This window comes from Aspergillus pseudotamarii (assembly GCF_009193445.1).
Source record: "Aspergillus pseudotamarii strain CBS 117625 unplaced genomic scaffold BDV38scaffold_28, whole genome shotgun sequence".
Lineage (NCBI taxonomy): Eukaryota > Fungi > Ascomycota > Eurotiomycetes > Eurotiales > Aspergillaceae > Aspergillus > Aspergillus pseudotamarii.
The window spans coordinates 384,011-407,712 of record NW_022475042.1 but is presented as its reverse complement, the minus strand read 5'-3'; the positions used below and the strand labels follow the sequence as shown (position 1 = coordinate 407,712).

Below are 23,702 nucleotides of genomic sequence, written 5' to 3'. Positions count from 1 at the left end.
AAATGAAAAAATTAAATATAAATAAATAAATAAAAAATAGAAAGGTTGTCAGACCCGCAATATCAGTGTGGAGCAAAACAACGACGACAACAATCTCTGGGATACATTTTGACAGGGTTGGACCCAAGGAACTAGCTAGTAGCAGCTTCCATCCATAGAAGAGCAGAACCGGAACCCCACCACTCGGGCCAGGAATCCATCCGTGGGATAACAACTTGTGCGTGGTCTTTGGGTTGGAAACTGTGGCTTTTCCATCCGGGAAGTCGCTGCCTTAGGTCTCCAAGAACACTATTTACTTTGCCCTACTACTAAGTAGTTCGCTGAGCTGTTGCATATACATCCTGGGCTTAGGAAAAAGGATAAAAGGACTATCTTCCACTGCCATATTATATTTTCACTATGGGATGCTTTCTCTACCAGATAATCCTAAAACCCCTGACAGATATAAAATATATATCCGGTGTTTCAAGGCTCTAAAGGGCGCATACTACCATTAGCAATGTACAGTATGCAGTTGCAAAGTAATAATATCGATTTGGGAACTCATTCCGACACGCTGAAGGTTATCTTAAAGGCACAATTGCCACTTGCACATGGATTGTCGTGATGTAAAAATTGAACAAGATAGTATGAGGGAATGTGGTGAAAGAAGCTCTAGGGGAAAAGCTGTCCGAAGCGAAGTGGATGGGTTTTGTCAAGTATGAAGCCCAAAGCTGTAAAAGAATGGCGTAGCAGCACAGGCCAGACATAAACCACAAAAATTCGGGCCTCCCCAGATAAGGAATATGGCGCTGCCCTTGGACCTCCAGTTAGAAATGCAATTACTTGAAAGTAGAGCCAAGCAATGTCCATCGTCTTTGACTTTGTCGATAGCTTACTAGACCAGCAGGGATTGGGCGAGCTTGTTCAGCTTTGGTTGGCTATACGCAAAAAAAAAAAAAAAAAAAAAAGGCAAATGAAAGCTTATAACGAGAATCATTTAGGAGTAGGTTTATAAGGGCTTGGAACGATTGAACAGGAATCGCAAAGAGCCGCAAGGTGAACAAGGCCAAAGAGTTCGACAAATTTAGCATTGTATGGTTTTAAATCTTCATAGTAACGTCTATGCCCGGCAAGATTATTGATGTAAGCCTAATTCAATCGTGTCAAAGAGATGTTCATTACCACAACTGCAATGGTTTACGATCCACGTTCGCTTGGTGAGTTTCATCATTGCCTGGTGCCCGATTGTTGGCGTGCCTGACTGGAGGGCGAAAATACTAAATAAATTGGTCTTACCGCTATGCATTCTGCCCCACGCTATCAGATCTATGCTACTCCTGAAACGATAGCCTCGCTCGGGAAGTGGTTCTTGAAGCCGTATATCGAATATGGAATCATAGGGTTGGTCATGGTAATGGTGCCCGAGCTACGCGAGGTTTCGCCTGCAGAACAGTAGCTGAAGCTATTCGACTAGATCAAAGGCCCCAAATGTCAATACTTGATGAAAAGTAGAGATCATCTAAGTCTACCCTCTTGGCCTGATATGCAAGAACCGACGCGGCAGGTTGATTTTGTTTGAGATGCTATAGGTGGTGGGATCTGTCTCATACATATACCTGAAGGGGTATGTAAAACTTGTAGATTCTCTCAAGATGACATGTCGGCTTTTGTTTTACGTGGCATGCAACATCTTGTGGTCTTATCAACCTCAAGGATTCGGTATATAACACTTATGCAATGACTATGATTTGGGGGACTGAACTCATGAACTACCTGAGGGATAGCTTCTCGGATGGACACGGCGGTGCTAAAGTAGCAGACATACACTATACCAAATAGGAATGCTATATTGATTGTAGTAATTCGTTATTACCAGAGTATACGGAGGATCCTTAGTCCATAATGACAACCCCACTCTCACCACATCCATAGATTAGCGCACAGGGTGTGTGGTCAAAAAAAAGTGTGGTTGGCTCTCTAGATTCCTTCGAGAAAAATGAGCCAAGTGGAGCCAGGGAAGCAGTGGTTCAGGAACTACACTAAAATTGCCCCGACCCGAGTTTTACGTACTATAGGTAAGTAGGGCTGTGTTTTAGTAGTTCAGACCCAGGGCGGCTAACTCGGACAAAAGTACTAAGTACGCCAATGGATATCTACGGTGTGGCGAATATAAAACTTGGGGAAGGATGAAGTGGCTATGAAGATCTGCCTAATTAATTTACATGGTGAGATTTGGATTTGAATAAGCAATCTTCTAGGTTGATGACAAAGTACGTGCAGTCTGGACTGTTGCATGCATGATGCGCAGGGTGTTGACATGGACGGCAAGTTTAATGATGGCGTTGGCGTGTGACGATAAGAGATTTCGTCTTTGCCTTTATCCTTTGTATTTTAAGAACGGGGCTGAGATTGACGTAGCCAATGATTACCTGATCTGTGTGTTGCTGATGAACTGTTGTACGTAGCTTGGGTTTTGATATAGATCAGATGGAATGGAATTGAATTTCTGAGTTCAGGATTATTGCAGTCTTGCATTCTTTTATTGCATGCTCGGATACATAGCTTGCTCCACTAGTCGAGTTGGGTTTGCAATTGAGGTATGAGTGTTAAGAGTTCGAAGGGGAGGCCATTGCGCTTCGTTCGTATGTCCTCGTATGATTATTCATGATCTAAATTGGTTATCGATAGTAATACGAATAGAAATAAATCACTGAGCATAAGAAAAAGAAACAATGAGTAAAACTGACCATAAAAAAAAAGTGGAAACTAATGATAATATGAAATAAAAATAACAATTAAAAAAAAGGTCATAAAATAACATCAGATTGACTCCAACAACCCTTGGAAGGTTACTTACGAGCGGGATACCAGGATTGGGATCGTCAAGAAGCCGGTGAAACTTCTGGAGGCGTGTTGGAGTCACGCGGAAGTCGGCGGGAGGCAAAGAAGAGCGCCGCCGATCCACTCACTAAGTCGATCCTGGCCAGATCGCTGCATGGCGGTTGGGGCCTGGCCCCCCAGGCCTCCATCACCGCCTGACATCACTTGATTCTGACTATCAAATTGAGAACAAGAATGGATGGGGAAAACGAAAAAATTAAAAAAGAAATGTTGAAAGGGCCATCCAAAAAAATACGTGGAATTTTCCCCAGTCCCCTGGGGATAGTGGATACTTTTCCCCCCAGCCATTCCACCCTGAGAACCAGTCAATTTGGCCACGCTTGCAGTCATGGTGGTCCAACTTGCTGGTCCCCTTGGGCGGTCGGTCACCGCAATTGCTCTGTGCCTCACATTCCCCAGCTCCTTTGTCCATTCTAGGTTTTTTTTATTTTGATTTTAATTTTTGTTTTTCTCTTTCGATTATCGATGTTTTAGAATTTTATTTTTTATTTGATTTAATTGTGTTTCCCAATCCTTCTCCGCTTGTGGACACCTATACACATTTTCTCCAATCCTTGATTGATACTCCTCGGATTTCCCCTTTACCGTAAAAGAGGCGAACAACCCATCAGATTTTTCTCCCACCATTGTTTATATCCTTGTTTTAGGGGGGGGACTACATATACTCCAGCTTCCCATCAACCTTGTGGACCGTCTTCGTCTTTTCTATATATCTATTTATCCCTACATTCATACCCTTTCTTCCCCAGATCGAGCGCCTCTTAACTCCTCTTTTTCCCTGAGTACATAGCTATATTCTTAGCGACCTCTCATTACACATACGCAATGTTCAAGTCACCAGCCGCTCGTCAAGCCGTCAAGGCTCTCAGCATTAACACACGCCCTGCCGCGGTAACAGCAGCATCACGGCCAGCGGTGGCCAATACTTTCTTCCGAGGTCTCTCATCGACAGCTCCCCGTGCAAATGATGAGAAGTCGAAGGCAGCAAAGGACCCCATCTTGGCCGCCACCAACAAAGCCCCTGAGGGTGCCTTGGACACGGAGGGGCGTTTTGCCCGTGTCGACGAGAGTTTGCAGATCGAATACCCCGATGATGAGAACATGCCTCGCAGTCCTATCGTTCAGGGCCGCGGAGGAATGCACTTCAAGCGTACCCTGGCTCAATTTTCCCTAGAGAACAAGGTCACCCTGGTTACCGGAGGTGCCCGTGGTCTCGGTTTGGTCATGGCTCAGGCGATCGTTGCATCGGGATCGGACCTTGCAATTGTCGATCTCAACAGTACGTTCTAAGCTTTTGTGGACCAAGGGGCTTTCATTAGCTTTACTAACTGGCTTTTGCAGAGGCGGAAGCTGAGGAGCAAGCCCAGAAATTGGTTGAGCAGTTCAGGAAGGAGAACCCCGGCTTGGAACAGTGAGTTATCTCATTGATCACCCTAATTGGTAATTCCAAACGCTAATTGTTCGAATCAAGAATGCCTAACGTCACCGCCCACTATGCTGATGTTTCCGACCCTAACTCCGTCAACGATGCTCTTTCCGATATTATCTCCAAGCACGGCAAGATTGACAACCTGGTCACCTCCGCCGGATTCACCGAAAACTTCGATGCCATCTCCTACCCTCATGACCGTCTGCAAAAGCTTTGGGGCGTTAACGTTGATGGAACATACCTTTTTGCGACCGGGGTTGCCAAGCACCTCATGGAGCGCAAGGTTCCGGGCAGCATTGTCATGATTGGTAGCATGTCTGGTGCCATCGTCAACGTGCCCCAGCCTCAGGCTCCGTACAACGCCGCCAAGGCCGCTGTGCGTCAACTTGCCGCCTCCTTCGCCGTCGAATGGGCCGGCCACGACATCCGTGTGAACTGCATCAGCCCTGGATACATGCTTACTGCTCTGTATGTGAAATTCCGTCGTGAGGGGCGTTCGAACCGTGACTAACTGTGTTTCGCTGCAGGACCCGCAAGATTTTGGATGAGAACCCCGAATTGCGGGACAAGTGGATCTCTCTCATCCCCACCGGCAAGATGGGTACTCCCGAGGACCTGATGGGCCCCGTTACCTTCCTGCTCAGTGACGCCTCTAAGTACATGACCGGTGCCGATATCCGCGTTGACGGTGGCTACACCCTCACCTAAATACCCCGGGAAGGGTTGTATTTTTGTTTTCTTCTGATTTTATTTATCTAATATGGGCATGATGTACGGGACTTTTTCTTTTTTTTCTTCGGATTCGGTATAGACCGGTTTGCTTGATTCTGGGTGGTAACTCGGGCTTTGCTTGCTTCCATTCTCTCTTGATGTGGTCTGTAACGACCCATCGGGCTGCATTACGACGATTATTTTTTGTTCTGAAGAAGCGTGTTGTTTTCCGGAGAATGTGTTTTGTTCCAAAAAGCGGGAAAGGTTGTATTTTTTACTAGGGAGTACCCAAAATCGCGGTCGGACTTTGGTTTTGCATGATAGACTTGTTTTTTTTATTTTTTATTTTTCCAGAAGCATGGGGTCATTGTGTTTATTTTCATCGTTGAACTATGGAGCGACGACAATGATCAGAATTGAATGATTCTTAATTGCTTAATTGTGACATCAGACCGGGGCAGCTGTTGGTCTCCATCATTGCGGATTCAAGATCAACCCTCCATGACGGCATTAAATCGTAGTGGATCGACTCCACAAAACAACTCAAGACTTGGTTAACGAGCCGAGCACTCGCAATCGTACACAGTAAATACACCCCCCACACGATCAAAGATGACTACGATACAGTCAGAGCTGAGTCGGTCAGAATTCCTTTTTCAGCTTATCAATCATTACAGGTCAACTCTGGGACATCCGCTTTAAGCGCGTTATCCCTTCGACATGAGAATTTCTTGGTCGAGATAAGATTGCTCCTGACAGATAGACAGACAGATAAGTTCAATAGTTAGATAAATCAATCAACAAAACACACCAAAGGTTAGGTATAGATAACCAGACACCCCCGCGCTAGAAAACCCTATTCTGCCTGATTTACAGAGTACAAGAAGAAGTACATCCAAGGCAAACCAGCCGCGAGCAAATATTCCGAGTAAAAAAGTACCTCCAGGACATTAAGCGAAACAGAGAAAAGTAAACTTAATTCAACTTAGTCTAAGCGCTTTTACTCACTTTATGGTTTAGTACTGGTAAACTGGGCAATCGAACCGACGCCACTAACTAGCTAGCCAAGGAAGGATAGATAGTTACTTAATTACTTAAGAGTTGATAGCTTCCTCGGCTCGTTATCCCCGTTCGGATATGCTGTGTACAGTCACACTATGTGTCTAGACTCTGGACAAAAGTGGGTTTTTACTTCAGAGTCGGGGCTTTTCGTGTGGAGATGGTGTAAGTTTGCATGGGTGTTATTTAGGGTATGGATTGTTCAGGACTTGGTTTATGTGATCGGTTGGAGTTTGTGATGTGCTTATATTATAGCATTGATATAATACTATTGATGAGAACGAATGTACGTCTAGATGAACTAAGGAGCTATAGACTGTGCTACATGCTTATAACACTGTATGCAGGGGAAGTCTTCGCTTTACATAATGTAATTCTTCTTCAATACAAGACACAGAAAGGATATTGACTATGAAAAGGGTAGATTAAAGGATTAGACAACCCAAGTATCCGTCATAGGAGACGTTGTATCTATGTTGAATATGACCGTAGGGTTGGGGTTCATACAGAGACGGGACGGTCGCCTCTCAGACATAGTAGTTACATTATCTGAGGAGCAACGAAAGGACCAGGGAACTCATCAAACACCCAGTTGAGGGAATCAAAGATTTCTGCGAACCCGGCCTCGTTGAAAAAAGCACTGCCCTGGCCCAGATTTGGCGGACAGATCATCGCAGAAGTCTCTAGTGATCCGTCGAATTGTTGGGGGATCATAGCCGTCGTGGATTCAGTCGGATTGACAGTAGTAGCTATTACTGAGGTTAGCCGGAAATATACAAGGGGAAGACGAAAGTAGCAAGCAAAAGTGGGGATGTTAGGGGAACATGCTTTGAGTATCCGAAGGGTCCTTTCTGGGTCGGAATCGGTGTCGCCAGCGCCAAACAGTGTCGTAGACATGGCTCATACTCATCCGACAGCGGACTTTAAGCTGTAAGTTATCTTCTTCGGTGGATTGCTCGGCATCGCCTGCATTCCACATCTGTGCTAGCACATCTGCGAGTCGAACAGGTCGATCGTGGTCCATGACGCTGATTCTTCTTAGGGCGGATATTGCTCCGTTGAATAATATCTTCCCGTATTCGAAGTCGATGTGATGCCGGAAAGAACTTTTGAGTAGTTTCATTAGACCGAATGCTGCTGAGATAATCATCTGCAGGATGTAATTTGTTGTGTAGCTGATCAGTTGGCCTGGAGATGTTTCGAGGTCCAATACTTGGCTGAGGAATGAGGTGGTTGCAATAAAAAGCTTCGTAATGTCATTAGTTCTTGGGTTTGCGCCTAAGAATATAAAGTATCGTAAATGGAGCTCTGCGGCTCGGAGGTGAATCATATTAATATCTGCCCGACAAGAACACGGTTAGTCTGATGAAGGCTAAAGGCAGTAAGCTCAGAGGCATCGTACGAGAGATATTTCTGCCAAAGCTTAGTTCCATATCCCTCAGCTCGTTCTCCAAAAGCTGTACTATGAGGAGTCTCTCCGGTCCAATAAACTCTGCCGCGTCCGGTCGGCTGTTATAGAGCGACTTGGTGATTCGATCGCAGAATTTTTCAATAGAGAGACGAGTTCGCAGGTCCTCTGGAGGATAATAACCGGCATCCTGGAGTGATGCTGGCTCAAGCGCCCAGTCATATATCGTCCCGGGAGGTTGTCCATATCCGGTGGCAATACTGTTGACCTCCATGAACTTGTGATTCGTCTATAGTATAGAGGGGGCTCTCACTTTTGGGCGACAATATTACAGACGACCCATGTCTGCAGCCGATCCTTCACAGCTTCACTGTGACCTATTCGAAATGTTGTAAACTCTTCTGCCTGGACGGGACGATGTAACCCCAACTGCATAGAAATCTGCACCATCAACCCGCAGAGCATAAAGGTAGCATCCTTTCTCTGACTAGTGGTAGGAAGGGGCCAGGTGCACAGAAGGCAGAGGGCCTTTACAATGGCGTAATCCTGTGGCACGCCGGTGATAGTCGACCATAAGAGTCTGGTGAACGGACCGGTGAGTGCACCGAGGAGGCCTGGCTCTGCTGGAGCCCGTCGGCTAGCGACGCAAATGATCGTCCATGCTTGCAAAGGACATCGGCAGAGATAATGCTCTGGTGGTTTTTGAGGGTCTAAAAGTGGAAGAAATGGATGGTAATATTTGAAAAACCTACTCGATCATTAGAGATTGAATATCTCATCCAAGACAGAAAGATGCAGGGACCTACTGCTCAAATAGTCGTGCCACTCTTGGCTTTGACAGGGCAACGTCTTCCAGTCTCCACATATCATCCTGAAACAGGTCAGATCTATCTCGATACATAATTAAGGGAGTAGGTAAGACCTGTGTCTCGAGACTGGCAGGCAAGGTTTTCCCTTGATTCAGCGTTGCAGCTGATGAGTCCCAGATCGCGCTCCCTAAAGGCTGGGACACCACACCACTGACGTTAGCCTCGACAACGTGGCCATTATGGTTGGTAGTAGTGGCCAGCCGTCGGCGGAGGCCAGCAATTTCGCGCTCCATTTCAGCATTTCGTCTAACAGGATTAGCATCCAAGAGAAGATGACATGTTAATTCGATGTAGGAGATACCTTCTTTTCGAGATACGCGTGAAAGAAGGTTCAACCTTGCATTCAATCTGGAGCCCTTTGCAACGCGAGCAGGCGTCTGCGGGGGTCTGGACGATATCACAACGAAGCTACCGTATATCAAATCCACCATAGTTTAGTCAAACGAGCCGAATGGGCGTCCCAAGTGCATAACTTGCATAACTCCATTTGCACGGTTGGGCAGAGGCAGGATGCTTTGGACGGAAGGACGTTCGCTTACTTTTTGCTGTTTGCACTCGTTGCAAGCTTTCCTTGTACCGCCCCGATGTTTCTTCGTAGGAGAGAGTGTTTTTTCCATGTCTTTGAATACTATACCCGGAGTTGTTCCGAAGATTCTTGGGTGAATGTTATCGGATTCGCGCATGGGTAGGCAATCATTCCACCCCCAAACCCCGCAGATTACAAGTTATCCCGGTGGCGGTCTTCCGAAACAGCGCGAAGCATGTTTACATCTCCAGGTATATCTCACCTCTCCAAAATAGGCTTCCTAGACTGATTTGCGCGAAAGAAAAAAAGGTCTTACTGGTTTTCGATTGTCTTACGGACTTTGAGGGATTCTAATGATAATAAACTGCTTTTTCTCTACTAAGCAACTCCGAATCCCTCGGTTCCTCGGTTCCGCGTGATCTTCCAGCTCCCTCGGAGGATCTCAAGAAGACCTTCCTCATAGACGCAATGCTCTACGATATGATACAGGGCTAGAATACAGCCGAATTCATGATCTCAGGTGAGCCTTAATCAGCAAATGGAATTTTGTGAAATGGAAGTGTGAAAATAAGACCTTAAGATGTCGAATATTAATGTTGATACTACACGCTCTTCCCAGAAACTACTTGAATCATAGCCTCTTCAGTATACAGAAACCTTGCTGTGCAAGAAACAGAACAAATTGTTGACTTGAAACCCCAATGTGATTTGCTTTCAGACGGGCTCTCCCTTATGAATGACTTCCTCTACTTCCATCTCGAAGGTCTTTCCAGAAGTTCCTACCAAATTAGTGACTGGTAAGATGGAAGTTGATTTTAAACGTGAAACCCTCCTCACCCTCCTTGCTAGCCTCGCCTTCTTATTTCTTGAGAGTGAAAGATGTATCCCGAACAACTATGATCCGTCAGCACTAGCACATCTCACTATGCTGTAGAGATTTTCTGGAATCATAATCGCACTTGTCGTAGACATGGGTAAAGTGGAATTTGTTCTACTGCTCTATGTCAATTCTTCCCCTGATAGCATCGAGAACGACGCCAAACTGACCCCGGAGCTCCGTTTCTATTATTTCATTTACGCTAGATCCATTCGACTCATGAAGCCCCAAAGCAATTACCAGGTAGACTCTTGAGTCCACTCGGGAATGTCCTTCTGCTCTGAACACACCGACCGCCTTAGCCGAAAAGTCTTTCTGATGACAGACAATCAAGTGGTCAGATGGTAGTTTGTCGTCTTCAACATCTTTGATGCGGTGACTCTCTGTCTGTCCGAGCTCTCATGCGTGCCACGTCTGGAACTCCTCTCGTACGGCCTCAAGGTCTAGTTACCTTGTCACCTGGAAAGAACGATGCGTATAAGAGACCAAGCACATTAGGATACCATAATCATTGGACAAAGTCTTATGTCCGAAGTCACTCCAGGCATGTTGTTACAAGTTGAACATCTTGCAAGTTAAGACAATGATCATCAAGACGGGATACTATCACGGCTGTAGATCATAGCATCACTGACTTGACCAAGATCGTCCTAATAATATTCCCCATCCGAGTCTACATTTCTGAACTCTGCAATATACAGAGGTAGTCAATAGCAATACGGGACAGTTGGTGTCCCCAAATGTGCTGCTACAAAGCTACCTGACCCAGGACATTGTAAAGAAATGACGATTGGACATGGGGATGGTCAGAACCTTCCAGGACGCTATCGTCATTCAGGAGGTTACTATGCATTCGCCTTTAGCATGGTTGAATGGCTCGAATGCACCAGGCACGAACTTTTGATGGGCCTCAGGCACTCTTACATTCGGCCTTCTATGACATGATGAAAAGGGGTCGCTCTGTGCAGTCTGGATTTAAGCACCAGTTCGACACGCCTTGGTACAATGTGGGGTGAAATGACAAAGAACTGTTTTGATTGCTAATGGTAGTAGTTGCTTCTTGTGCGAATGGTGCTTAAATAACCCCTCGCTGCGGCCGAGAGCCATGAGTGATCGGAAAGAAGTCGCCCAGGGAGACTATCCTCTCTTTCTGAGGGCCAGGTTGGTATATTGTTAGTGAAGAATAGTAGTAACCTTTGAAGACAAGTACTATTTGAACTTCGTCAAAGCTAAATTCTCGCAAATATGAAATAACAACTATTTGACAAGGAGTCAAAAGCCCAGTTGAAGGACAGGAAACGAATGACAATGTCGGCTGGGTCAACCGTGATCTACATCCAGCGACTAGTGTCGGCTGGATACATGTCGTCAGCAGCAGGTTTTGACTACGAACACGAATGTACTAGATATACTCCGCTATATAGTAATGTATGAAAACTATACGCTATAGTTCAAGTCTAGCGCCTTAACCACTCGGCCACACTGACAAATAGATGGGGATCCGAGTTGGTAAATTCGAGCTGGCGGAGACGCTCGTCTAGGAGGTGTGCGGCATGGCTTTCGCTTTTGTTGGGCATAGGATGCGCATTGAGAAAGGAGCGACGGTAGAGGACGGTCATTTCGCAGCGAATCAGGCAAAAGGTCATTTCTGTGAATTCGATAGGTTCTTCGGATGGTATAGTTGACTCCGGAGATAGATCTGAGCCATTGATGTTCAGGGGCAGTTTGGTATCGTAACAAGACTCAGAGATTCGTGTGCCGATGGCATGAAGCTCGGACGATTGACTGTCCAGCAGAAAGATAGACCACCATAATCGGCGATGCAGTTCAATCTCGAAGGGAGTGAGGTCAAAGTGGGTTCCGTCGTGATGCAATCCCAGCTCCTATGTGAGCCGGTAAACCGCCGCGATCATAGTCTAGAAGAACTCCGCGTCTCCAGGTCGGCGCAGACAGGTAAGGAAGAGTACGGTCGCTTGGAGCACGGTCTGGCTTCGTGTTTGAAGAAAGCCTGCTCGCGCCAGGGCTTGCTGCGTTGCGAACCGGCATTACTGGAGGAGTGTGAAGTGATCTTGACTTAGCTCCTCGGCGCACTGTTCGGGACTCATATTGGTGACGGCGGCGAAGTAGACGACGAAGACCACCGTCTCCCCGTAACCCTGTATGCCTCAATCTCTTTAACCTTCTTCCTACAGGCTGTGAGAATGAAGGTAGACATCATACTTTCTTCATTTATCACATTATTTCCATCATGGCAGCGGTTTTAATTACCGGTGCAACCGGTAAATAAGGATGTTCACCCATCAAAAGCCTCATCTCTCGCAACGCGCCCTTCGAGAGTCCAGGTTAGCAGTCCCCCTTGCCCTCCTCCAAAACCCACACTCACACCCACATCACTAACCCCCCAAAGGCAGCAATCGGAAACAACGCCGAAGAAACCCAAGGCAAATCACTCATCGACGAAGCTCTCAAACAAAACGTCAAGTTCTTCGTTTATTGCTCTGTCGACCGTGGCGGCGAAGACCACTCTTACACTAATCCTACCAAAATCCCCCACTTTATCAAAAAGCACAACATCGAGCACCACCTCGTCGACCGCAGCAAGAATACCTCCATGGAGTGGACAATCTTACGACCCACAGCGTTCTACGAGAATCTGACACCTGACTTCTTCGGAAAGGTCTTCGCGACCTGTTTCAAGATGGCGCTGAAGGGGAAGAAGCTTCAGATGGTGGCGGCCAGCCTTCCTTAACCCGGACCAGTATAAGGGGCGCGGTGTATCGTTGGCGGGGGACGAGCTGAGCTTTGAGGAAATGGAACGGGTTTTCATGCAGACGCGGAGAGAATCACTGTCCATAGCGTTTCGGCCGGTTTGTTCGTTGTTTATGGCCATGGGATATATGTTTGGTTTTATGAAGAAGGGTATGGGGCTGATGTGAGGGCTTTGAAGGAGGTTCATCCTGATATGAAGGATTTTGGGACTTGGTTGGAGATGGAGAGTGGGTTTGTGAAGCGGTGATTCTGGTATTCTGGTATTCTGGTTTCTTTTGAGGAATTTTTCTAGAACAATGTGTAGATTAAAGACCTTTGTAGGAGTAAGGTTCTATTTAAATACATACTTATATTAAATTGACAAGAATACCGTTGACCTTGTCAGTAGAAGTCGTCTGACACTGGATCCATATCTATACAGATCTTGAATCTACACAAATGTTGAAAAGTCTGACTTGCTCAATGAACATCTCCACATAATTTATTTCTGGGTAAGTGAGGTATGAAGATCTGCACGGCTGAGAGAGCGAGGGGCAGACTTACGTACTTACGTTGAATAACTAGTGGGGAGCTAAAGTTTATCCGGATGTATTAGTGGAGATTTCGAAGCCGGTGATTCGACAAAAGTGTCTACTTCGATGTACAAGGTTCATGCCAGTACGATCCACATATCGGCAAAGGTGACGGTCCAAGCGAGGTGGGGTTGAAAAAGATCGGTTCTGACATGGAGGGGTCTTCACGAGATAAACCATCGATCCCCTTTCACAGTGTTCTGTCTTTCTTTCTCATAATCACACCTATCGACTCCGTGATTATAACTCCAACTGCCCTTCCTTAACGCTACCTTCCTCCCAGAATCAGATCCTTGCCAAAAAAAAACACATCATGTCTGGAACTGTTTCTCCTCTCAATAGGTATATTTTATAATATCAGATTGTATATTCCGGTCTCTATTTGCATATAACTAACAATTTTCTGTGCTTCACTAGCCTTGACGAGTTCCACAATCTTATCAATTCCGGCGAAGTTGTCATAATTGACTTTTGGGCCACATGGTGTGGTCCTTGCCGAGCGATAAGCCCAGTCTTTGAAAAGCTGGCCTCTGAACCAAAATTCAGTTCAATTAAGTTTGTCAAGGTTGATGTCGATCAACAGGAGGATATAGCTCAGGAAGTTGGAATCAGAGCCATGCCAACCTTCATGGCTTTTAAAAATGGAAATAAGATCGACGAACTCGTGGGCGCTAACCCCGGTGACTTGGCCAAGCTTGTTGAGAGGCATGCATGAATTTTCGGGCCGTGATTAGAAATTTACCCCATCTAGTGGTTAGGCAAGGAATATTAGAGAAAACTACATGAGATTGTTGGTTCCTGGTCATATGTCTAGATCACCCTCGTGGGCTTTGCCGTTTGGGATTGTTATCACTATAAGTGCAGCTCTGGTTCTAACTGTAGAGTGCACTGGATCTCTCTTTCATGTTGTTGTCAAGATAACGGAGTAAAATGATTTGAATGACTCACTATATAGTTTATTTAAGCTGTTGGAGTTGTGATGGTACTAGGTGTGAATGTTGAATGTGTATTATCCATGCAAAAGAAAGCTTGGTGCGCGAGTAACTTTCTAACCTGAGGGATATATGTGGTTGAAATTTAAAATCAGGAGTGTAAATTAAATATATCATCTCATAAAGTAAGTAGGAAAGATGCGGTGAATCTGGTATTCTGCTTTCTTCGAGGACTTTTGTTTATAGAAGAATTTAAAACTCTGCACTGATCATCCCCCGTTTGAACATGTACTTGTGTTTAAATTGACTACAATCTCGTTGAACGTATTAGTAGAAATTGTCCGACACTAGATCTATATCTACACCGATCTTAAAATCTATATAAATATTAAAATGTACAATCTGCTCAAAGAATATCTCAATAGAACCTATTTTCTGACTGAGTAAGGTCAGCTGAGAGAGGGGCAGACATATTCCGTTGAATCGTCGGGAGCTGAGTTTATTTCGATATCTTGGGGGAGATTTCAAGCCGAGTGATTCGACCAGGGTTGTCTGTTCAGCTGCACAGATCCGTGCAATCCTATGGTAGTGGGTATATCATTTCCTTTTTACGAATCTTGCCTAGCTGTATACTGTGGCACGTAATATGGTAGGTCCACCCCTTTGTACTAAAGACAGTGGTCTGGATGGTTCTACTCAGAATCTGCAAGCGAACCACTCCACAGAGATCAACACTTTTATCTCAGTAGGTTTCACCCATCGGGCAACAGTCTAGGCGATGTGGGGTTCAAGCATCGATCGGAAATGGAGGGGGATCTTCTACATCATATAAATCATTGACATCCCTTCCATTTTCTTCCATAGAAGTCAGGGATGCAAGTGGAACGATCGACGGACTTGGCGACGGGTTCAAAGTTCTCAAGGATAGCGGCGTCAACTTTGATGACCCAGGGGCAACCAAACTATGTGTCGCTGCAGCAGAAACAGAGAAGCTCCTAAGGGAATTCCACAATATTCTTGGGGATGATATGGTAAAGGAAATCAGAAAAAGTTTCGATAATTACATCGGTGAGTCTTGATCATCTATTGATGTAAACATTTAATTGGTTATCTTAGAGATTGTCCAACAACGCAATACAGCGAAATTGGAGTATACAACAGCCGTGCTTTTGCTGATCAAATGTCAAACCAAACTTGACTCGCTCGCCGTTGAGCAGATCGACATCAGTCACCAGCAGTATGACGAATTGGGTGCAGATCATCCAACCGTGACAGTATTCATGAAGAAGCTCTATACTGACAGCATCCATACTACACAGAACTGGCTGCACATGATGCAACTGGCATATCAGTTCGTTGCTCTCGAAAAAGAAAACTACATCGGTAAGGCAATGGAGGGCTCCAAGTTTTCTCAGTTCAATGCCTCGACGTTGGAAAATGTGTACATCAAACTCTCCACCCAATACAATTCGTACGAGGAAAGTATGGGCCACGACAGTCAGACACAGAAGAAACTTCCATACACTATCCCTGATCGCTATGTCCGGTCTATTAAGCTTGTGGGGGAGGAAGATGGAGTTGTACGCGCGGTTCCGATCCCAGTTGTTCAACCCACAGGAGCTCCCAACCCTTTTGATGGAATGATCGACATTCGTCTACTAAAGGTCCGTGTGTTTCTGGATGGTGCAAAGACATCTACTGGATATCTCGATATTACACTCAAACACCAGGGAACCGAGACAATCCTGAAAAGGGATCACACGCCCCTCTTCCCGTCAGGTTCAAGTATAACATGAAGAATCCCCATTACCCAGACCACGACACAGTAGACGGGGATATAGGCTCGGCAACTGACGAGACATATTCAAAGGTTGGTCCGTTCACCAACTGGACCATCCAAATGCTACCTCAACATAACCCGGGGCTGGATCTTTCAAACGTCACGGCTGCCAGGTTTGAGTTTTGCTTCAATTTCTATGCAACAACTTATGTCAATTTTCCACATCCCTGATATCGTATCTAACAGTATGAATCTAAGATTGGGGTTTTGAAATCTGGGTAGTAGCACATCTACAACTCCCATACTATATTATTTACATTGAGAAGGTTGATGCATCAAGTCTTGAAATTCTATAAACTCCTATTCGAGAGGACCAATGCAAACAAGGGGTTGAAAATGCATGTACTGAACACAGACAAATGTGGAAACTTTCCACCAAAGTGGCTCACAACCGGCACCCTCAGCACATCCAACCGAAATGTGATTCCTAATCCCGGCCTGGTAGGTGTTCTAATACAACCATCGACAAAATCCAAAGCACAATCTGCCGTTTTCACCGCGAGCATGTCGCAGTTTGCGAGAACCTTGCAGAAGCACTGCTCTGGTATAGCTTGACTTGAACAAATAAGAGGTGCGAATCTAATATTTAATCGATATATTCCCTAGGCACTGATAATATAGCCAGCAGCAAGACAAAGATATTGGATAGGACGAGCTTTTGTTAAGTCACCAATCCTTTGGATCTTTGGTTTAATACCCCCACCCGCGTTATCAGCTATTATCTATACCATAGATCTGTCTATAAGAATAAGCTTATTATAAATAACTGGAATATTAGTCCTCTTTCGTAGAGGGAGGCATCCTCTCTATATTGGACAGGGGGCCTCTAGAGAAAGGAGGAGCACCTTAGATAATAATCTTAATATCTACGAAGTATCTTTAGTAGTGAACCTACCATCAGTATTAAGAACAAACCACTTATTAGACCTCTTATCCTTGAATGCTTTGATAACGCGAGTTCTATTGATTATAGAGTCTTTACGTGTAAATTAAATACATTATCTTAGGAAGAAGCGAGAGTATCCATCTGTACCCTTTTTAGTCCTTTCTGGTCCAAGTTTCATATACGCCGGGTTCAAGAATATGAACATGCGCGTGTATAGAATCATTAAATACTGAATCAATAGTTTTAAAACAATATAAACCATACCCGTAAAGCTAGTCCGTTCTGAAATGGTTTATCCACCAAAAGGAAATCAATACCCATCCTCATCAACGGTAGTCAACTGATACGAATCCAAACTATGATGAGCAAACTTACTCCTAGCCCTAAGTTCAGCCCTATACCGCTTTAACAACGGCGGGACAGCATATAACACCGTCGCCACAGCCGCCAAAACTGACACCGCCACATTATTCCCCAACCCGTTAAACATCGCGGGGGCAAAGAGCGGCGAGGCAGCAGTGAGCAGCGCACGGAGGAAGGACTGTGCGGCCAACCCACTGGCCGCATAACTGAGGTAGTTATCGGCCAGATAGCCAGTGAGAACGGTAGTGAATTCACAGTTGGAATAGTAAACGCAGACAAGACCGATCATGGAGACGATCCAATGCACGTTGAGGACTTTGGGTGGGACCGTCCAGGAGAATAACCACATGCCGGTGGCGAGGATGGGGGCTCCGCTGACGAAACCCATGAGTTTGTCTTCGGGGGTGATGGAGAGGCCGTTTTGTCGGCCTTCTACTATTACTTGTCTGGGAGCAAATTAGAGGTGAATAAGTTGGAAGCTGAGGCGAAGCGGAAATACCCTTCTGCCAAAGTTATCTATCAAGGGGACCTGAGGTCTGGGGAAAAACAATAGATACAAATGACCAGACGAAATGTGACAATCATGACCAAATTATTCCAGGGTGCATATGTAATCAAGTTTTTATCAATTTGTACGCTGTCAAGCTAATCACACAGATGTTTGTCCATGAAATCCACCAGCTTCTCAATGACACCAGGGAGGTACTGTTCATTATCGTAGAGATCCATGTGAGTAGCACCCTCAACACGGACTAGCTGCTTCGGTTCAGCCGCCTTGAGATACGCCTCCTCGCTGTAATACATCGTATCGGCCTTGGTGCCAGCAATGAGAAGGAGCGGCCGAGGGGAGATAAGGTGGATGAAGGCGTAAGAGTCGTATGATGCGCAAAGTTCCAAGCTTCGGGTGACAAACACGCTTGTAGCTCGCGGATGCTTGGCCCGGGCTGTCCGGTAATAGTCATAGCCCTCCCGATACAGTTGCGGGGCGTTCTCATCCAGAGAGGTTGGCGCAATCGGGGCGACTTCCAGTTCACCTCCTGCACCCTCCGTATTGCGCTGCTTGGCTGCGTGAGCAAGGCCCTGACGGAGTTGATCCGTGGACTGAGTGTTACCCAAACCATCGCGGAAGAAGCGGCCCATCTCCAGAGAGCTAACTGCCGCAACAGCCTTCATGCGGACGTCTGTTGACGCTGCGAAGGATACATAGGCACCGGCAGCACAAATGCCAAGGACACCAATCCTCTCGGGGTCGACATCGTCTAGGGTGGTGAGAAATGTCACAGCCGCTTTGAAATCTTCCACGCGTTGGTACGGATCTTCCAGGTAGCGGGGCTCTCCTTCACTCTCGCCATAGTGAGCAGCGTCGAATGCAAGAGTCACAAAGCCTTCTTTACTCAAACGCTCAGCATAGAGCCCCGATGTCTGCTCCTTGACACTTCCAAACGGATGGCCGACGACAATAGCAGCCTTCTTTCTGTTCAAAGAAGCTTTGGGAGTTGGACGGTAGAGGTTGGCGGTCACGCGCCAGACACCACTCTTGAATGTAACATGTGAAGGCATCGTGAAAATTAGAAGTGCGATATATAATTCTTGACAAATTGCCGGCAGTGAAACCAATGGCAAGTCACGATAGATGGGCAATTGGTTCCGTCTTAAGTAGTATGAAGAGGTTGATCCGCAGCGGTGATTACAACTTAACTCCGGAATAAACGATACTCACTGTAAGTTTCTGGCGGGGCACCCAGGGCTATTCCCCGTACATTGGTCTTAAATCCATGTCATCCAGTTTACTAGTGTGCAGCGTGCTTGAGCAGACACGAAGTTGTTGGTAGATTATATCGTAATAAAAATCAGATGATCTCACGTGATGACGCAATCGATGGATCATAAATTAGGAGTTCGCTAGAGCTAACCTCTTCTTATCCTCAAAGAGTTATTACATCGTATGGATATGTTCCGCGCTAGTCCGAATGTAGATACTACATATAAAACCTAATTAAAAGTTAGATCGGATTCAACTCCACTACCGGATACTCCGATAATTATTATTATTTGAATACCCGGTCTTAAGCCTTGGTCAAAATATGTCAAGTATAAGCCCCAACTGACTCCCAATCTACACTTTTTTTTGTGCAATATTCAAGAATAATATTCTCAACAGAAGCTGAGTTTAAAATGTTTCTCACTGGCAAAGTTACTCTCGTCACTGGTGGCGTGAAGAACCTTGGTGCCCAGGTCGCCTTGAACTCGCTGTCTCCGGAAACTACAGAAGTACATGATCTTGACCTCGGTATCCCTGCGACATATACCTTGAACGGCCACCTTCTCCAATAGTACGAAAGGGATGAACATTGAAAATATAGCAAAGAAGAATAAAAGAGCATCCGTAATGGTAGATAAGACCATAATGCTGTAGAGAGAGTATACATGGATCCTGCTGGACATAAACCGAAGGAGCCTGGGTTGCTCGGAAGTATTGGGAGAAGAGGTTGATCAGGAGAACGACTGAGTAATTATGGAGCTATGACACCCAGATGATCTAACCCCGTTAAGATTTTGTTCGTTTTGAGGCCATCGGAAATCTTCTCCGAGTCGACGCCCATATATTGGTCACACCAGTGATCGGAAGTTGAGAGATGGATCGCCACCATGACAGGTCAAAGTGGATCATCTAACTATTGCCCAACTATTGAGAAAGGATGGGAATAAGTGAACCGTGTGTTGTGCGCCACGGTGAGATATATGATAGGATTGTACTCTGTACTACAATCTGATATGGTGATACCCTGAAGCTTGTTGGCATTTCTACTATAGATGCAGCCTCCATATGGATGGTTGCCTGAACGCACATACCTAAATACAGCAAACTACACTTCATGCGGGTCTGGTAAAACCTGGCCTGATATTTGACCATTTATATCCACGCCATCCTTTGGAAGGCTATTCTAGGCTGCCTTACAGTTTTTCGCAAGCGTGCTGGTTCTGATCTGTCGCCATTCTTGTGTCTTGTCAAGTTGACAGATATAGGAGACCGACGACTAGGCGCAAAACCCGAGAAATCTCCGCAATTGGGACAGATATCCATCGAGATCACTTTAATTCAGTAACAAGAAGCTTGACAACATATGAGCTTATTTCTCATCGTCAATAAATCCTACCTAGCACATCGTTCAGCGACCTACTAAGTAGCTCCGTTACAAATTAAAGAAAAGTAATTACTTACACACCCAATAACGATCCTGTATTTCATTTATGTGGTAGCAAATTGGACCAGTAAGAGAAAGAAGCCGCTAACCGCAACTCCTTTACTGGTGGATTGGCTCGATTGGCATGTTGTCGCGCGGATAAGAATGAACCCACCAGGGAAAACTCCGCCGAGTGACTTTCTATAGGAAACTGCTTTATAGCCTTCCGTGTGAGATTGTAGAAGAGTTATCTGGTACCTACCATGACTTACAGGGTGGTGGCCTAGATGTGTAGATCCTAATTGTTCACAAAAGCGATCGGTAAATTGCCTCATAATTCCCCACGAATTTGAGTAAAGCCCTTGCTACAGTGTGTATCTGAACTCAGCCGATCCTTCGAGCAGTTTCAGGCCCCGATGAGCTTTCCGATTGGCAAAAACGAAGGACACGCTCAAGGCTAGTACCAACACGATAATCAAGGCTGATGCACTGTTGCGACATGACTCAGGTTACGGATGCTGTCGCACAGGAATTGGACGGGGAAACTTACACAAGATTGGCATAGGTCCCAGGATAATATTCAGGGGCATCCTGGGAGCGAAAGACCAAGGATCCGGCAATTCCGCCAATCCCACCCATTCCAATCATCATTGCACTTGAAAAGGCTCGTTTCCACTGACCGCGGATATTGCCCGCCTGGTATGCCAGAGCAGTTGGTGCGCTGGCGTTTACTCCTCCTGTCACTAGAAACACTCCAAAGTATCGGACGCCATTGCCTTTCGCTAAACCCATCAATGAGATTCCCACTAGTTGCATCAAAGCGTTGATGATAAGAATTGGCCCTCGTAGCCGGTACTTGTCACCAATCCAGCCTTCAACGATCATGAGAATGCAAGCCCATACGTAGGGTGGTGCACTCAGATACTGAGATTCTCCAACACCAAACCCCATGCCGTTGCGTAAGATCAGTGGAAGAAAGTACCCGATGGAATAGGTCACAGTCATCAGGCAACTAATCGTACTGTCAGGTTATCTATTTCCGTGTTCGGGGAAATTCAAATACCAAAAGATAAGACCGTAGCCCCAGAGCCGAATGTCCGCCACATGTCCAAGAAAGTTCGTGATTGAGAAGTCTTCGGGCTCAGCATCCCCTCGATCTCTATTCACTCGGCGGATGATAAACGCGCACTCCCTTTCATTGAGAAATTTCCATGACCGATGTGCTTTGTCTGGGAAGTCTACAAGCGTCAAAAATGCCAAAAGGCCTATAGCCAACGTGATCTTGCAAGTGGAAATATTCCTAGGTCAGCCTCCATATACTGCAATTAGTGTGGGTCATGCCAACGGACCACGCCTTCCATGATAAAGATCCATCTCCAACCTTCGAGATTCTCGATGCCATCCATGTGAGTAAGCCCATATGCTAGGATGTTGGCAATTGCTTGTGAGAAGAGGCCAATTGAGTAGAACATCGAAAATCTCTTGTGCATGTCATCTGGGCCATGTAAGTGTCATTATACCTAGGGCATGATCGTCAATAATCCCAACATACATCTAGAATACCAGCATGACAATAGATATACCACGCCTGGGAAATAGCCACTTTCAAAGGCTCCCATGAATGTCCGCGCGATGAGGACATGCTTCCATGTTTTTGTAAATCCTATGCCCTGGAGATATGGTTAGCTGATACCTATCATACAGTGTTGATAACGTACAATGGTAATGCCTCCCCAACACATAACCATTGTGGTCAGGAAGTTTCGTGGGCCAAACTTTCGAATTGTAGCAGTCGCGAAGGGCTGGCAGAGCACATATGGTATGAAAAAAATGAGCATTACCAAAGACTTTGTAAGTCTAGTTAGATAGGACAGCCATACTATATCGGAATCATAAACTTACATAGCGATATCCTTCAGTCATTTTCAAATCCTCGTTCATCCTAAAGTTATTAGTGACTTCCATGCGGAAATGAAACACCGATAAGCAGAATAAAATGAGCGGTTAATGCGCAACAATCTTACCCTGCTATTGAGGCAGTAGAAACATTAGATCTATCCATCAAGCTGATGCAGTACCCGAGTCCGGCGATAACAACAAGCCTTCGATCGACGCGATGGACGATCTTTCTTTGTTCCTCGTAGGAATATTCTTCGTCATCATCAATGTTTGTCAGCTCATGCTCAAGCTTGTTAGTGGAAAAGTCTCTCTCATTGGAATATGAAGCCATGATAGTTAGGATCAGAAGGTTAATTGTAACGAGAGATGTTCAGGAATCTATCTGCTTTTATAGCCATCCTTGGATTCACTAACGGACTCAACCCCGCAGACCACTTCTTCATCTATCTATATGGGTGTAAAAGAGTTCAAGTCGCTATCAGTGCTTGAGCACAGAACTCTTGGAAGGATAAGATAGGTCGGTTCGCGCGTGCTACTTCTAGAAGCCGAACCTACAGGGTGATGCTCCTCCCAACCCTTTGCCCTTGAGAGTGTCCCTGGCTTTAGAAGCACAGGTCTTGGAATATTTTGGCAGATTTGATGATCATCATATGCCACATGCTCTATTTGCAGTGGGATAGCGGCAATCCTTTTAGGGGGGATTTGGAAGCTACATGTCTGTAGGGCTAATGGAATGTGCAATGCTTCTCATCCAGCTTCACTATTCATCTCGGTGCTAGATTTAGTCGCCGTACTAACAAGCCTACAGTAGTATAACATGATCAGCAAATAGAAACGGCCCAATTGCCGAGAGACCGTTCGCTTAGTTGATTATTCAAGTGTAAAAACAGCCGGAAAATATTATTCCGATGCTATGGCTTGCAGCCCGTATACTTAGTATTTCCACCTTTTCGGGATTAGGAGGAATGGCTACTGTAGGCCACTGTCGTCGAGGTAGCCAGCCATACCCTATCTGAGGAAACACCTGCTTTTACCCCAAACGGTTGATCTCAAATCTGCGGAGTGCGGAATGTTCGACCAGGATAGGGCATGCGATTGGTCCCCCAGATACTGTATACAGAATCATGGGTCTACATGTCTCCAGTTTTGGAGCGAAGCTAGGGCACTTAGGTATATCTGTTAACATTTCTATTGGTATATTTGATTTTAAGAAGTACCTTCCTGGTATTCCTCCCAACTAGCCTGTCACATGTATAAGTGCGAACTATTATTGTTTGATATCTAGTGCTTGGTATCCCATCAAGAAGGAAGAATTCTTGTGCAAAGTCCCAGCGATGGGTTTTCATGACGAGTTAGAAAAGGTCTTGGACGAAGGGATATTTGGCTTTCGATAGTTACATATTGAGCACAGACGCTTGGTATATTCCGCACCACGGAATCACCGTTCCGCTCTTTTTCCTTTTCTTTCTCTTTCCCTTTTCCCTGCGTTGACGC

At 45.6% G+C, this 23,702-nt stretch overlaps 7 protein-coding genes across 7 annotated transcripts; 3 read left to right on the top strand and 4 right to left on the bottom strand.

Moving 5' to 3' along the window:
* The first annotated feature begins 3,177 nt into the window (after positions 1-3,177).
* Positions 3,178-5,462, top strand: BDV38DRAFT_247187 (putative D-arabinitol dehydrogenase ArbD). Its single transcript, XM_032054633.1, has 4 exons — positions 3,178-4,162; positions 4,225-4,294; positions 4,355-4,780; positions 4,840-5,462. The coding sequence occupies exons 1-4, from the start codon at positions 3,709-3,711 to the stop codon at positions 5,018-5,020; spliced, it is 1,131 nt and encodes a 376-aa protein (XP_031913436.1). The 5' UTR covers positions 3,178-3,708; the 3' UTR covers positions 5,021-5,462.
* Positions 5,463-6,622: 1,160 nt separating this feature from the next.
* Positions 6,623-8,846, bottom strand: BDV38DRAFT_271474 (fungal specific transcription factor domain-containing protein; the record flags this gene model as incomplete). The annotated part of the gene is made up of 8 exons (XM_032057323.1): positions 6,623-6,831; positions 6,911-7,420; positions 7,485-7,779; positions 7,815-8,238; positions 8,297-8,361; positions 8,413-8,605; positions 8,661-8,736; positions 8,804-8,846. 8 exons carry the CDS (start codon positions 8,844-8,846, stop codon positions 6,623-6,625), a joined length of 1,815 nt encoding a protein of 604 aa, XP_031913435.1.
* Positions 8,847-11,630: 2,784 nt separating this feature from the next.
* On the top strand, positions 11,631-12,778 carry BDV38DRAFT_271473 (uncharacterized protein; the record flags this gene model as incomplete). Its single annotated transcript, XM_032057322.1, has 4 exons — positions 11,631-11,820; positions 12,174-12,490; positions 12,522-12,661; positions 12,700-12,778. The coding sequence occupies 4 exons, from the start codon at positions 11,631-11,633 to the stop codon at positions 12,776-12,778; spliced, it is 726 nt and encodes a 241-aa protein (XP_031913434.1).
* Positions 12,779-13,280: 502 nt separating this feature from the next.
* Positions 13,281-13,937, top strand: BDV38DRAFT_247180 (thioredoxin family protein). The gene is made up of 2 exons (XM_032054632.1): positions 13,281-13,445; positions 13,521-13,937. The coding sequence occupies exons 1-2, from the start codon at positions 13,417-13,419 to the stop codon at positions 13,816-13,818; spliced, it is 327 nt and encodes a 108-aa protein (XP_031913433.1). The 5' UTR covers positions 13,281-13,416; the 3' UTR covers positions 13,819-13,937.
* A 2,879-nt stretch (positions 13,938-16,816) lies between these two features.
* Positions 16,817-17,297, bottom strand: BDV38DRAFT_247178 (uncharacterized protein). The gene has a single exon (XM_032054631.1). The coding sequence runs from the start codon at positions 17,249-17,251 to the stop codon at positions 17,072-17,074; it is 180 nt and encodes a 59-aa protein (XP_031913432.1). The 5' UTR covers positions 17,252-17,297; the 3' UTR covers positions 16,817-17,071.
* Positions 17,298-17,679: 382 nt separating this feature from the next.
* Positions 17,680-18,880, bottom strand: BDV38DRAFT_247177 (alpha/beta hydrolase). The gene has a single exon (XM_032054630.1). The coding sequence runs from the start codon at positions 18,682-18,684 to the stop codon at positions 17,770-17,772; it is 915 nt and encodes a 304-aa protein (XP_031913431.1). The 5' UTR covers positions 18,685-18,880; the 3' UTR covers positions 17,680-17,769.
* A 1,794-nt stretch (positions 18,881-20,674) lies between these two features.
* BDV38DRAFT_283205 (major facilitator superfamily domain-containing protein) lies at positions 20,675-22,539 on the bottom strand (the record flags this gene model as incomplete). The annotated part of the gene is made up of 8 exons (XM_032059999.1): positions 20,675-20,798; positions 20,860-21,321; positions 21,373-21,590; positions 21,659-21,804; positions 21,862-21,979; positions 22,028-22,156; positions 22,212-22,251; positions 22,334-22,539. The coding sequence occupies 8 exons, from the start codon at positions 22,537-22,539 to the stop codon at positions 20,675-20,677; spliced, it is 1,443 nt and encodes a 480-aa protein (XP_031913430.1).
* Positions 22,540-23,702: the final 1,163 nt, after the last annotated feature.